Source organism: Rhinatrema bivittatum, chromosome 13 (genome assembly GCF_901001135.1).
Source record: "Rhinatrema bivittatum chromosome 13, aRhiBiv1.1, whole genome shotgun sequence".
Taxonomy (NCBI): Eukaryota; Metazoa; Chordata; class Amphibia; order Gymnophiona; family Rhinatrematidae; genus Rhinatrema; species Rhinatrema bivittatum.
The window spans coordinates 5908177-5923869 of NC_042627.1; the positions used below are offsets into that span (position 1 = coordinate 5908177).

At 43.9% G+C, this 15693-nt stretch overlaps 1 protein-coding gene across 5 annotated transcripts in view; it reads left to right on the plus strand.

Moving 5' to 3' along the window:
- KDM2A (lysine demethylase 2A) overlaps nt 1–15693 on the plus strand; it is a 98830-nt gene that overhangs the window by 57345 nt on the left and 25792 nt on the right. For all 5 annotated transcript variants that reach the window (XM_029574940.1, XM_029574942.1, XM_029574941.1 and 2 more), the window contains 5 exons: nt 2126–2219; nt 2775–2928; nt 3015–3130; nt 8951–9077; nt 9301–9776. In XM_029574940.1, coding sequence (XP_029430800.1) covers nt 2126–2219; nt 2775–2928; nt 3015–3130; nt 8951–9077; nt 9301–9776 — 967 coding nt within the window. The remainder of the gene's footprint in view (nt 1–2125; nt 2220–2774; nt 2929–3014; nt 3131–8950; nt 9078–9300; nt 9777–15693) is intronic.

Here is a 15693-nt window from a genome sequence, read left to right on the forward strand (position 1 = left end):
TGGAGCGATACAGAGGCATTATGACATTTTCCGTTTTATTCATCATTCCTTTTCTAATAATTCCCAACATTCTGTTTGCTTTTTTGACTGCCGCAGCACACTGAACCGACGATTTCAATGTGTTATCCACTATGACACCTAGATCTCTTTCTTGGGTTGTAGCACCTAATATGGAACCCAACATCGTGTAATTATAGCATGGGTTATTTTTCCTTATATGCATCACCTTGCACTTATCCACATTAAATTTCATCTGCCATTTGGATGCCCAATTTTCCAGTCTCACAAGGTCTTCCTGCAATTTATCACAATCTGCTTGTGATTTAACTACTCTGCACAATTTTGTGTCATCTGCAAATTTGATTATCTCACTCGTCGTATTTCTTTCCAGATCATTTATAAATATATTGAACAGTAAGAGTCCCAATACAGATCCCTGAGGCACTCCACTGTCCACTCCCTTCCACTGAGAAAATTGCCCATTTAATCCTACTCTCTGTTTCCTGTCTTTTAGCCAGTTTGCAATCCACGAAAGGACATCGCCACCTATCCCATGACTTTTTACTTTTCCTAGAAGCCTCTCATGAGGAACTTTGTCAAACGCCTTCTGAAAATCCAAGTATACTATATCTACCGGTTCACCTTTATCCACATGTTTATTAACTCCAGCATGGCTTTACCCAGGGCAAGACTTGCCCTGGGTAAAGCCATGCTGACTTTGTTCCATTAAACCATGTCTTTCTATATGTTCTGTGATTTTGATGTTTAGAACACTTTCCACTATTTTTCCTGGCACTGAAGTCAAGCTAACCGGTCTGTAGTTTCCCGGATCGCCCCTGGAGCCCTTTTTAAATATTGGGGTTACATTTGCTATCCTCCAGTCTTCAGGTACAATGGATGATTTTAATGATAAGTTACAAATTTTTACTAATAGGTCTGAAATTTCATTTTTTAGTTCCTTCAGAACTCTGGGGTGTATACCATCCGGTCCAGGCGATTTACTACTCTTCAGTTTGTCAATCAGGCCTACCGCATCTTCTAGGTTCACTGTGATTTGATTCAGTCCATCTGAATCATTACCCATGAAAACCTTCTCCATTACGGGTACCTCCCCAACATCCTCTTCAGTAAACACCGAAGCAAAGAAATCATTTAATCTTTCCGCGATGGCCTTATCTTCTCTAAGTGCCCCTTTAACCCCTCGATCATCTAACGGATGAGCCAAACGGAGGAGCCAAACGGATGAGCCAAACGGAGGAGCCAAAGGCAGAGAACACTCTGAACTAAACAATATCAATACAAACAAAACAATATTTATGGGTAAACAGTCATCCAGTCCTTAGATTAGGGCATTTATATTCTTACTGGAGTTCAGTGTTTATAATTGGTTGAGTACAGTTACCATTATCCATTTTTAATCATATTTTAATCAAGTTTTTTCATTAGTATGTCCACAATGGCTTTTTAAGAGAATACTGAAGGGCTGAGGTCACTGCAGGAGTGTTATCTGTGGTGACGTCAGCTTTGAAATCTGTCTCCATCTGCTGCTAGGGAAGCTTAACTCATTGGTCCTGAGTCCATCTGTCTACACTAAGGAAAAGAAAATTATCAGGTAAGTAATTTCTCCATTCTGTCCATTTGTAAGCCTGTGGAAAGTATAAGCTCCAAATATGGCAAGCACCCCAAAGAAAACAAGTGAACCCCCTCTGGCTGGACAGTGGGATGGGTTGAGGTTGATATTCAAAAGGTTTGTCCAATTAACCTTTGGTGTTAGCCAGACAAAACCTAAGATTTAAATATTTCCCCCTGCTTCCTTGCTAAAATGTAGCACTTCCTGGACAAAATTAGCTGAGTATGTCTGCTAGGACAAAAACCTGTCTTAAAGTTATATGGATAACTTTATTCAAGCATATTAAGCTGAATGCTTATCTTTGGGTAAGTTCCACTGAACATTTGGATAACTTTCCCATGTGCTGACTTAGTATGGACCTCATTGTTTCCGTGGAAAGAATTAATCTCCTTTTATTGCCAGAAGCCCAGTTTCCCTTCTCTTCGGTTTCTTACCACTTTTCTCTAATTTTTCAATGGTTTTTCTCTTTTCTAAGCCTTTCTTTATCCCTTTTAGGTACTGTCTGATGAGTGTTAGGGGCTGTTACACAGATTTCCATGTGGACTTTGGTGGCACATCAGTGTGGTACCACATCCTTCGTGGTGGGAAGGTATGCAGTTTTTCTAATAAACAGGTAGTGTTCTCTGAAACACAAAATGAAGAATGTATTCATTTTCTGCTTGGGGTTTCTAGGATTAGCAGTGCAGCTGAAAGAATACATGGTATTTAGATTCAGGGAAAGCCAGATATTCTTTGAGATCTGTTGGCCAAAGAGCAGCTGCCTTTTATCGTCTTAAGCAAAGATAAGGGAGGAAATTAAAAAATGGTAATACCCTGGCAATTCAGATGGAAGAGAAGAAGGAAAAAACTATGCATGATAACTTCTTAAAGGAGAAAGAAAGATGAACTGTTGAGAAGCAGAAAACATTTCAGAAATAATTTGTACATCAGGATGTGTGCTTGAAGTTGGAATAGCAAGTTTAAGGAAATTTGAAAGAGTAGTGTTAGATGCAGCAGTCTGAGACTATAGGAGTTTGTATATTGTGCATTTTATATGAATAATTACACTGTAACCATGCACTTGTTTGGTAAAGCCAAGTTCTTCCATATAAATAGTAGTAAAGATTTAGTTTCCAATAGAGCACTATTTGTTTCTTTCTGATAGGTTTTCTGGCTGATCCCTCCGACCACACACAATCTGGAGATGTATGAAAACTGGCTGCTGTCAGGCAAACAGGGTGATATTTTTTTGGGTGATCGGGTAGCAGAGTGCCAACGCATTGAGTTGCAGCAGGGATACACCTTTGTCATCCCTTCCGGTAAGGGTTCAGATCACGCATCTCCTTCCAGCTGTGTGCTGCTGAGATCCTGCACAAGTCATTAATGCAATGTATCTTTCGTATAGGTTGGATTCATGCGGTGTTCACCCCCGTAGATACTCTAGTATTTGGTGGAAACTTCCTGCACAGCTTCAACATCCCCATGCAACTACGGATATACAGCATTGAAGACAGAACGCGAGTAAGGGAAAGGGAATGTGAATAGTGTGTTAAAATGTGAGAGAGGATGTGGATTCTCAGAGGGAGAGCATAGAAATCACAATATGGGAAGTATGATTGAAGGGAGAGATGATGATTATTCACTCTTCTTCAGGGTGCCTTACCACAAATTAACAAGTAGCCATAGGTTACTTTAGGTAAATGTTGGGATAAGAGACATGATTAGTGAAAAAAGTTTAGCTTCGTGGACAGATGATAGTGGTGATTCCTCCATATCTAGTGGAAGCTTGTTCGAGAAAAGAGAGGTAAGAGGTGAACAGACCCAAAACGAGCAGACTGGATTTGTGTGTGGGGTGCTGTAATTGGAAAATTTCTGAGACCTTTAGCTCTGAATTGAAAATGGCTAGAGAATTGTGCCTACAGAGGAAGCTCGAAGAGTATACCTAAAAGAATAGCAAGAGCTTGAAGGAATAACGCACAAAATAATGGAGCAAAACTATGAAAGCATTTGAAAGTAGAGACTAGAAACTTGCAGAGAAGCTGAAAGAAGAGGCATGTAACAGTTGTGGAGGACTTGAAGGAAAGTCAGGGGAGGCTAGCAAGCAAACTTAAAATAGATCTTAAGAATGCAGGAAAATACCATGCTAGATCAGACCAAGGTCCATCGAGTCCAGCATCATGTCTCCTAACAATAGCCAGTGTAGGTCACAAGAACCTGGCAGATCCCCAAAAAGTAGATTTATTTCTAGAAGAGAAGGCGAAAAGTGCAAGGCTGAGTGAATGACTGTTAGGATTGCCAAGTATCCTCTCTACACAGGATAATCCTGCTTTTAAAAAACGTTCATGGCCTGCTTAAGCAACAGTTGTCCTATTTTTCAGTCTGGTCATAGAAAAATTAATTCAGCTAAATTTCATACATGGCACATATGGGCAGATTTAGTATTTGGTACATATAGTGTGATGCATCAGTCCCCTACTCCTTCCTGCCTCTTTTTCTTCTTTCTCCCCTCTCTTCACCCTTATTCCTTCCAGGTTTCTGGTTACCTACCCCTTCCCATTTTTTCTTTTTTTAAACAAAATACTTTTTATTTGTAGTGGTACATGCCTAACATGTGTACAAAATCACAGAACACAATAGCATTACATTTGCAAAAATATTTAATCTCTAGGTACCAATATACAGAGTTTTCAATATTTTTATTAAACAAAAGCTTACCCTCAAACAAAACAGAAATCAACCTAATAGTCCAACACACGACACGCACATCCTATCAATCATACAAACATAAAGGGGGAGAGTCTTCACAGTTCAAAGGAAAAGTAAAGAAGAAATAGAGGAAGCTCAATGATTCACCAGCTTTTAAATATATCGAGGCTGTACCCAAGGGGGCCTAAGAACATTAAGGAAATATTCAAAATTTTCAGAGGGGATCTTACCTGCAAGAAAAGCAGACAAATGAGCAGGTTAAAAAAACCATAATTAATGTTTTGATATTTAACTAAACATTGCACCAATCTGAGTGACTTGAGATTTTAACAATAAAAATTCTTCGTCTCAATTGAGTGACCCGTGCTACATCTGGAAAAATACGTATTTTACGATGGTAGAACTCATCTTTGTTTGAAAAATAAAGCTTGGATTATGAAATTAGTTTCTAAGAGCAGGTTAACTACCGATGTAGCCACACTGATCTGACCCTCACCAGAGTCTTCTAAGATAGCAGTAAGGTTGTCAATGTCCAATGGAGTAGATGACGGTATATTTTTCTCCAGACCTGCAGGTTTATCCTTATGAGAAACCGATAAGTAGACAGCATGGGCAACTGGAGGAATAGTTCAACGGGAACCTTTAAAACCTCAACCAAGTATTGCCAAAACATTTCTTAGGGGAGATCATTTCAATCTTAGGAAAATTAATTAAATGGAGATTCTTGGCTTTGGCAAGATTTTCAAAATTTTCAAGTTTCCTATGAATGAGAGTCATCTAATTAGGGCAGAAACATTTGTTTGTAATCTTTCTGCTCCACTTCATCTGTACTTTTAGTATGTTCTAACAATTTCTCCTGGACATCGAGACACAGATAAGTGTCTTTTATATTAATAGCAACTTGGGATATCTGTATGGTCAAAGTTCTCCCAAGTCCTTCAATCGCCAGCCATAATTGACTCTATGGAAAACTCTTGAGGTTTAGGCAAAGAAAAAAACAGTACCTGTAGCCTGATCTGAGCCTTCAACCAGTTGGGCTCCCTCCTGAGGAATTGCTATTTCTTGGGCACACAAACGGGGTAGTCTTTGGCAGCCTGACCATGCTTTGCTTTTAGACTTGGCCGTAGAAGCAGTCCTATGCTTTATCCCTAATTCAGTGTGTCAGTACCCCAGACCGTAAAAGTTGGGGCCCAATGTTAGCCATCTTCAGAATCCAATACCCCTCCCCACAACATCAAAATGGAATGGCGATGCAATTGCATCAAGACTAATTGGTAAAGGATGGTAAACCCTCATGCCTTCTGTTAAGGGTACTAACTGCCGCTCCTTGCAGATTTACCCCCATGCACCCTTTTCTTCATTATCCACAAGCCTTTAGGGATCCACACTGTACTCACCTCCTCTTCTGAATGGTCATTCCAGGCATCCACCATCCCCTCTGTGAAAAAAATCTCTTTATGTTGGTTCTCAGTTTCCTCCCTTGGAGTTTCATTTCATGACCTTAGTTCTACTGTTTCGTTTCCAACAGAAAAAAGTTTGAAGTTTGTGTATCATTATTTGTTTGTTTAAGGTTTTTTTATACCGGCATTCATGAAAAAATTCACATGTCGGTTTACATAAAAAACAGGGGTGCGATGAATACAACAATGAACATAAATAAACGTGAAGAAGAGATGCAGTTACAATTAACAAGGGCTGTTGAACTGGGGTGGAGGAATTAAAGAGAGATAGAAGCGGTTAATTATATACAAATATACAAAATGTACAGTGTACAATATATACAGCTACTGTGTCGAGAGTTGCTGGAGATGCGTATTAGATGGGGTTCGGGACTATCATTAAAAACTTTCAGGTATCTGAAGGTTTGTATCATATCTCCCCTGCCCCTCCTCTCTTCCAGGGTGTAGATATTCAAATCCTTCAGCCTCTCCTCATAAGCCTTCCGATACAGACCCCACACCATTTTGTTTGCCCTTCTTTGGACTAATCATGTCTTGTCTGTCCTTTTTGAGATACGGGCTCCAGTACTGAACACAGTACTCCAGGTGAGGCCTCACCAGGGAACTGTACAATGGCATCACCACCTCCTTTTTCTTACTGGTTTTTCCTCTCTCTATGCAGCCCAGCATTCTTCTGGCTTTAGCTATGGCCTTGTCATATTGCTTTGTTGTCTTCAGATCGCCAGACATTATCACCCCAAAGTCACTTTCCCTGCACATTTAGTTAAAAAGGGTTATTTCCACGCAGTGCTGAGTACTCTCCTACGGGCCTGAAAGAGGTCTACTTCCTTGGAGTATGTGAGAATTTGGAGAATATTTGAGAATTGATGTTCGAACAAGTTTTTCACCTAAGGAGACTTCAGTTCCTTTAATTTTGGAATTCCTACAGGATGGATTGAGTAAGGGTCTAGCCCGCAATTCTTTGAAACTACAAGTAGCCTTTGGGTTAAAGGCACTGGGGCATTACTGCAAGGTTGAGTGTAGTACAGGTCCCTATACGATGAGATGTCAGCAAGCTTTTGTTCTGTCTCCATCTACTGGTTGAGGATCATAACCCATGTGTCTGGACTTATCAGGTGACTAAATTGCTTTGTGTTTCATGTATCCATACATCCTTCCCTACAACTGCCAAGTGAAAAGTGTATTCCAGAATTCCTTAGAAACATGTAATGGCTTTGTTAGATACGTTTCCACCCTCTCCCCCCCCCCCCCCCCCCCCCTTATACTTTAAGCTCTTGTGTAACCAGTTGCTTTCAAAAGCAGACACCAAGTGAATTGGCCACACGTGTGCATAAATTGTATTGATTCACTTGATGATGTGATAAATTCAGTAGTTCCTTTTGGTTCTGTCTGAGGAGTGTATTTCAAAGTAAAGACCCAATCATGAGCACCAAGGAGCTTTCAAAAAAAAGCTCTGTGATGATAATGTAGAAAAGTACAGATCTGAGGATAGGTATAAAAGAATTTCAAACTCCTTGAATTATCTGAGCACAATCAAGATGATTATTAAGAAATGGAAAGTGTATGGCACTAACAAGACACTGCCTAGATCAGGATGTCCCTCCAAACTGAATGACTAAGCAGGGAGGAGACTGATCAGGAAGGCAACCAAGAAGCCAATGGCAACTTTCATGGAGCTACAAGCTTCCATGGCCAAGACTGATCAAACTGTGCATGTGACAGCAATAAACCAAACCCTCCCCTTGAACCTTGTTTGAAGTATGCAAAAGAATGCTCTGGATACTGTAGCCATGTGGCAAAAAGTTTAGTAGTCTAACAAAACTAATATAAAACATCACTCCGAGAACACCATCCCTACTGTGAAGCATGGTGGTGGCAGCGTCATATTACGGGGATGTTTCTCAATGGCAGGGAATTGAGGCATTTGTCAGGATAGAAGGGACAATGAATGGAAAAAAGTACAGAAAAATCTGAGGAAAGCCTGCTGCTCTCTGCAAGAAAGCTGAAACTGGGATGGAAGTTCACCTTTCAGCATGACAGTGGCCCAAATCTACACTGGAGTGGCTAAGGAAGAAAATGGTAAATGTGCTGAATTGGCCAAATCAGAACCCTGGGCTCAGTCCAGTTGGTAATCTGTATGATTTGAAGTTTGTACATCAGTACTCCCCAAGGGACTCGACAGTTTTTTAAAGAAGAATGAAATGATATTGACAAATCAGGTGTGCAAAGTTGATGAAGACTTTTCCTAACACCCACAGCTGTACTTGCTGCCAAAGGTGCTACTAGCAAATGTTGACTCGGGGGTGGAGACTTATCCAACTATTGGATTTGTTTTGTGTTTTTGAATCACATATGCTTAGTCCCCCAATAAATATTTTTGGCCCTGAAAGGTGTGGAATGAGAGGTGGGGGCGTGGGATGGGGACTCCTGGTTTAAATGCATGCAAAAACAACAAAATTTGAAAACGGTCAAGGGGGGGGTGTAAACGTTTGATAACCACTGTATATAGAGCCCCAGTTACAGTAAGGTGGAGGAGAGATCTAGTGATGACACATTGGGTTATGAGTCAAAAATTCTGTGTTCTAGTCAACTTGCTAAATATGGCCTTACTCAAGTTTTTAACATAGAAACATAGAAATGACGGCAGAAGAAGACCAAACGGCCCATCCAGTCTGCCCAGTAAGCTTTGCACTTTTTATTTATTTTTTTTTTCCTCATACTTCTGTTAGTCTTGGCTCTTAGTAACCTTTTGGCTCTATTTCCCTTCCACCCCCACCATTAATGTAGAGAGCAGTGTTAGAACTGCAACTAAGTGAATATCTAGCTTAATTAGTTAGGGGTAGTAACCACCTCAATAAGCAAGCTACACCCATGCTTATTGTTTACCCAGACTATGTAATTCAGTCCTTGTTGGTTGTTGTCTGTATATAGATCCACTTTTCTTCATTCCCCCTGAATTTTACCTCCCTGAATCTATTTTTCTAAATATAATTGTGTAGCAATTGCAACAGCCTCCTATTTTTAAAAGCTGTTATGTCGTATTCAAAATTGTAAAGTGTCTTTCTGTCTGGAGGTCTCTCAAAAGTATGCTAGGATCCTATTGAGATAAAAGGCAATTTTAATTCTTTTCACTTTTTTCTTTTTCCTAATTGCTCAAGTCTTGTTCCCTGTTTAGGTACCCAACAAGTTTCGTTACCCATTCTACTATGAAATGTGCTGGTATGTCCTGGAGCGCTATGTCTATTGCATGACCAACCGCTCCCACCTCACCAAGGAGTACCAGAGGGAGTCTCTGAGCATAGGTAAAAGTGACTTCATGTCCCATTTTTCTTCACCCTACCTATATTTCTCTTCTTTCTGCACCAGTTATATGATGTCAGGTGATGGGATATGGGATTAGACTGATTGTTTCAGCCCAAAAATGGTAGTACTGTTTTCAGGAATGAACTGACTGTGGCTACATACCATATGGTGTCTGTATCTAGAAATGGACTGACGAGACATTTTCTTTTCTTCTACCTTCAGATTTGGAGTTAAACAAAGAGTTTAGAAAAAATGAGGAGGAAGACAGTGACGAGGAGGAAGAAGAGGATGATGAAGATGAGGAGGAAGAGGAAGATGATGATGATGAAGACTATGAAGAGCCTTGCAAACGTTCACGCAGTCGCCACTGTCTTTTCAGTAGCCCTGTATCCAATGGAGCCCACCGCTATGAGATGCCACGGAGCTACCGCCCTGTACCATCTCCACGTCCCCCAATCCTAAAACGTACGCACTCTATGGAGTCCTCAGAGTCTGGAGGCTCCTACCGTAGCCATATGGATATAGATCTCCTCAGCCAACAGGGTGGACTGCGCAAGGAGATGCCCATCACCTATCTAACGCACTTTGAACTGGAGGGCCTGCACAGCCTTGTGGACAAGCTAGAATCATTGCCACTCCACAAGAAATGTGTTCCAACAGGGATTGAGGATGAAGATGCACTGTTGGCTGATGTTAAGGTGAGTATGTGCCATTTGATGGGAAGTTTCATATATAGTTACATGGGTAGGTAGCTTGGAAAAAGACTAGAGCTATCACCCTAGATTAGGGCTCAAGGCCTCGCCATCGTGACTAGAAACATAGAAATGATAGCAGAAAAAGACCAAATGGCCCATCCAGTCTGCCCAGCAAGCTCCCACACTTATTTTCCCATACTTATCTGTTTCACTGACCACCAAGTTCAGGGCCCTTGTTGGTCCATTTCACCATCAGCCTACTGCAATCCTTGGGGTTTCTAATAAACTATCCCAAGTCCCATCTGACCCCATACGCACCCTCTCATTCATCGGAGCAGATCTAAACACTGTCCAGGCCAAAGCGTTTCTCCCAAAGGACCGAGCACGCGCATTATCAATCTTGGCCAAAGCAGTGCAGACTTGCCAAACCACTACAGCTCGTCATCTACTAAACTTGCTAGGTTCCATGGCGACCATGGTTCATGTAACCCCAATGGCTCGACTAGCCATGAGAGTAACACAATGGACTTTTAAAGTCCCAGTGTTCCCAATCAAATCAACACATGTCCCACATTGTCCACGTCACCAGCCAACTTCGTCTCTCACTAGCTTGTTGATACAGGAGTACAATCTTCAGATAGGACTACCCTTTCAACCTCCGCAACCTCAAATTACTCTGACAACAGATGCATACAACCTGGGTTGGGGGGCCCATGTCAACAACCTCCAAACCCAGGAAACCTGAACCACAGCAATGGAAATTTGCAGATGACACAAAATTGTTCAGAGTAGTTAAATCACAAGCAGATTGTGATAAATTGCAGGAAGACCTTGTGAGACTGGAAAATTGGGCATCCAAATGGCAGATGAAATTTAATGTGGATAAGTGCAAGGTGATGCATATAGGGAAAAATAACCTATGCTATAATTACACAATATTGGGTTCCATATTAGGTGCTACAACCCAAGAAAGAGATCTAGGCGTCATAGTGGATAACACATTGAAATCGTCGGTTCAGTGTGCTGTGGCAGTCAAAAAAGCAAACAGAATGTTGGGAATTATTAGAAAGGGGATGGTGAATAAAACGAAAAATGTCATAATGCCTCTGTATCGCTCCATGGTGAGACCGCACCTTGAATACTGTGTACGTTTCTGGTCGCCGCATCTCAAAAAAGATATCATTGCGATGGAGAAGGTACAGAGAAGGGCAACCAAAATGATAAGGGGAATGGAACAGCTCCCCTATGAGGAAAGACTAAAGAGGTTAGGACTTTTCATCTTGGAGAAGAGACGGCTGAGGGGGGATATGATAGAGATGTTTAAAATTATGAGAGGTCTAGAACGGGTAGATGTGAATCAGTTATTTACTCTTTCGGATAGTAGAAAGACTAGGGGGCACTCCATGAAGTTAGCATGGGGCACATTTAAAACTAATCGGAGAAAGTTCTTTTTTACTCAACGCACAATTAAACTCTGGAATTTGTTGCCAGAGGATGTGGTTAGTGCAGTTAGTATAGCTGTGTTTAAAAAAGGATTGGATAAGTTCTTGGAGGAGAAGTCCATTACGTGCTATTAAGTTCACTTAGAGAATAGCCACTGCCATTAGCAATGGTAACATGGAATAGACTTAGTTTTTGGGTACTTGCCAGGTTCTTATGGCCTGGATTGGCCACTATTGGAAACAGGATGCTGGGCTTGATGGACCCTTGGTCTGACGCAGTATGGCATTTTCTTAAATTCTTATGTTCTTAAAGCACCAAATAAATTTTCTGGAGCTCCGAGCAATTCGATATGCCCTCTTCACTTTTCAAGATTGCCTCTCCAACAAAGTAATCCTAATTCAAACAGACAACCAGGTAACAATGTGGTACCTCAACAAGCAAGGGGGCACAGTCTCTTACCTGTTATGCCAGGAGGTGGCGCAGATCTGGGCCTGGGCTTTCTCCCATTCCATGCTACTGAGAGCAACCTACCTCGCAGGCGTGGACAATGTGATGGCAGACAACCTCAGCCGGACCTTTCATCCCCACGAATGGTCTCTAGATCCCACTGTAGCAAACCAAATATTTCACCAGTGGGGCCGCCCACACATAGACCTCATTGCGTCAATTCACAACCGCAAAGGGGACAATTTCTGCTTTCTACACCGCAGCCACAACACACTGCCACGAGGTGCCTGCACCCACTCGTGTGCAACGGGTCTTCTATATGCCTACCCTCCACTTCCACTCATCAGCAAGACTCTTATAAAGTTATGGCAGGACGGGGGCACAATGATCCTCAGAGCCCCTCACTGGCCATGTCAGGTTTGGTTTCCCATCTTACGCGACCTCTCAGTCCAGCAATCAATTCGCCTGGGCATGGATCCAACTCTAACGCAGAACGGGCTGTTGCGTCCGAACCTTCACTCCCTGTCTCTGACAGCTTGGATGTTGAAAGGTTAATACTGCAATCCCATAATCTCTGTGACAGTGTGTCCCAGGTCCTCATAGCTTCACAAAAGTCTTCTACTAGGAGACCTTATCATTCCAAATAGAAAAGATTCTCCTTGTGGTGCACTACAAAAGAAATAGATCCCTTTTCCTGCCCCACAACAAGGTTCCTAGACTATCTGTGGCACCTTTCTGAGTCTGGGCTGCAGACTTCCTCCATCTGAGTCCATGTCAGCGCCATAGCCGCTTACCATAAAGGTGTAGGAGATGCCCCGATCTTGGCGCAACCCCTGGTAGGGTGCTTTATGAGAGGGCCTGCTCCAGCTAAAGCCTCCACTGCATCCTCAGGTTCCAGCATGGGACCTCAATGTTGTGCTAGCACAGCTCATGCGACCTCCGTATGAGCCCCTACACTCCTGCGAGCTCAGACATCTCACTTGGAAGGTGCCATTCTGGAACCCTTGTCCCTCTTGGAGTTCGAACCTGGTACTCAAGGCCCTGTGCGTCGCGCCTTTTGAACCTCTTATAGCAGTGACTTTGACAGATCTTACATTGAAGGCGATGTTTCTGGTGGCTATTTCTTCAACAAGCAGAGTGTTGAAGCTTCAGGCCTCTACGGATTGCCGACTCCGGAGTTTTCTTTGCGGACAGTGCTGTCTTTCCTGCCAAAGGTGGTTTCCTCATTTCATTTGACTCAATCAATGGAGCTTTCCAATTTTTCTGGTTTAGACCGTTCAGATCCTGTGTCTAAGGACCTCCAGGAGTTAGATGTGCATCACACTCTATTGCGTTATCTGGACATCACTAATAGCTTCCGTATGTTGGACTCTTTGTGTTATGGAGTGGTCCAAACAGAGGGCACGAGGCGTCCTGTGCCACGATAGATCGTTGGTTAAAAGAGGCCATTGGTTCTGCTTATCTTCTCGCTGGTCGGGCGCTTCCGGTCAGCTTGAGAGCTCATTCTACTCGTTCGCAAGCAACGTAGTAGGCAGAGTGTCAGCTGGGTTCTCATCAAGAGATTTGTACAGCGGCAACGTGGAAGTCGATACATACCTTTGATTGTCATTACCGTTTGGATGTCCAGGCTTCGAACTCTGCATCCTTTGCAAAGAAGGTTCTTTGAGTGGGACTCCCGGGTTCCCATCCATATTAGGATAGCTCTGGTACATCCCAGGAGTCTGGACTGATTGGGTATGTACAGGGAAAGGGAAATTGGTTCTTACCTGCTAATTTTCGTTCCTGTAGTACCACGGATCAGTCCAGAGTCCCACCCGTAGAGTTATTGAGAGTCCGCTCGATCACTGTTTTGTACATAATCTGCAGATAAGTGCTTGCTGTGTTTACTGTTTCGTTACGTTATATTCTGACAGTCCTTGAGTTGGAAAGATGCTTAGGTCTAGTTAGTTCATTTGGTTTTTGTGGAGTTCTGCGCCGTGGACCCTGCAGTCCCAGTGGTGTCAGGCCACCCAAAACCTTTGGGTGCACATCACGGTTACTCCGCCACCCCGGGACGCCTTGTCGTGGTGGGAGACCCTATCCAACTTAGAGATAGGGGTACCTTTTCAGGATTCCTGTGCTCAGGTTGTGCTTACCAAGGATGCTTTCCATCTGGGCTGGGGTGCCCATGTTGCAGGGCTTCACACCCAGAGTCAATGGTTGGCACAGGAAAAAGCGGTGTCAGATAAACTTCCTGGGCTCCAGGCGATCCAATATGCGCTTTGGGCGTTTCGGGATCGCCCGGCCAACAGATTGGTCCTAGTTCAGACCGACAGTCAGATGGCGATGTGGTATCTCAAGCAGGGAGGCACAAGGGGTCGTTCCTCCTCTGCCAGGAGGCAGTCCAGATCAGGTCGTCGGCTCTGTCCCAGGGCATCCTGCTTAGGGCCATGTACTTGCAGGGGCTAGAAAATGTACTGGCGGACGATCTAAGTTGTTCCTTCCGCCTATTCGAGTGATCACTGAAGCAGCAGGAGGTTGTGGATTGGATCTTCTGTCTCTGGGAAACCCCAGATGTGGATCTCGACACTTCCCCCTGCAACAGGAAGGCACATCAGTTCTGCTCTCTGTCTAGGGAGAATGGCAAGCCGCATTCGGATGCCTTTGCCCGCCATTGGGGCATGGGCCTCCTGTGTGCCTACCCCACTTGTGACAAAGACTTTCCTGAACCTCCAGCAGTACCGGGGAACTATGATTCTCATTGCACCTTATTGGTCGAGACAGATCTGGTTCCCCCTCCTGCAGGATCTCGCCTGGTGGGAGCCAATCAGTCTGGGAACCTCCCCAGACCTCAACACACAGGATTGGGGCAGACTGCACCATCCCAACCTTCAGGCCTTATCTCTCACGGCTTGGATATTGAGAGGGTAACTTTACAGCCCCTGGATCTCTCGGAAGGTGTATCTTGGGTCCTGGTGGAGTCCAGAAAGCCTTCCACTAGGAAGTCTTTCCTCCTGAAGTGGAGGAGATTCTCCATTCGGTGTGAGAGCCACGGCTTGGACCCGATCTCTTGCTCCACGTCCAAGCTTCTTGATTACCTGCTGCACCTGTCAGAGGCTGGCCTGAAGAACAACTCCGTCAGAGTACATCTCCGTGCTATTGGGGCCTACCGGCAAGGGGTGGATGGTTCGCCTGTCTTGGAGCAGCCTATCATGGGGCACTTTATGTGGAGTCTTTCAGTTGAAACCTCCCCTCAGACCCCTCGCGGTCTCCTGGGACCTCAACGTGGTCTTAGCCCAGCCTATGAAGGCTCTGTTTGAATCTTTGCGCTCCTGTGACCTGAAGTACCTGACCTGGAAGGTCATTTTCTTGGTAGCAGTCACCTTGGCGCGCAGAATCAGCAAACTTCAGACTTTGGTGTCGTATCCACCTTACGCGAAATTCTTTCATGATCAGGTGGTTCTGCGCACACACGCCAAGTTCCTGCCGAAGGTGGTAACTGAGTTCCATTTGAACCAGTCAATCGTCCTACCCACCTTTTTTCCCCAAGCCTCATTCGCACCAGGGCAAACGGGCTCTGCACCGTCTGGTTTGCAAGAGAGCCTTAGCCTTCTACCTGGAGCAGACAGCAGGCTATAGGCAATCAACCCAACTCTTCATTTTTGACGGGAACAGATTGAGAGATGCCGTTACCAAGCAGACTCTGTCCACCTGGATAGCGGATTTCGTTTCTTTCTGCTGAATGCAGGCGGGACTGCAGCTGGGCGGCCAATTCTGGGCTCATTCTGTCTGAGCCACGGCAGCTTCAGTAGCCCACTTACAAGCAGTCCTGGTGGATGAGATCTGCAAGGCTGAGGCATAGAGTTCCCTCCATACATTCAACTCTCATTACTGTCTGGATAGGGTCAGCCATCGCAACAGCAACTTCAGCCAGTCTGTCCTCCGGATTCTTTTTCTACTGTGAAACCCAACTCTTCATGCCTCAGGCCCATTGTTCGGTTTCAGGCTCTCTGTTACAAACAGCACTAGCTGTGCCAGTTGGCACCTGGTT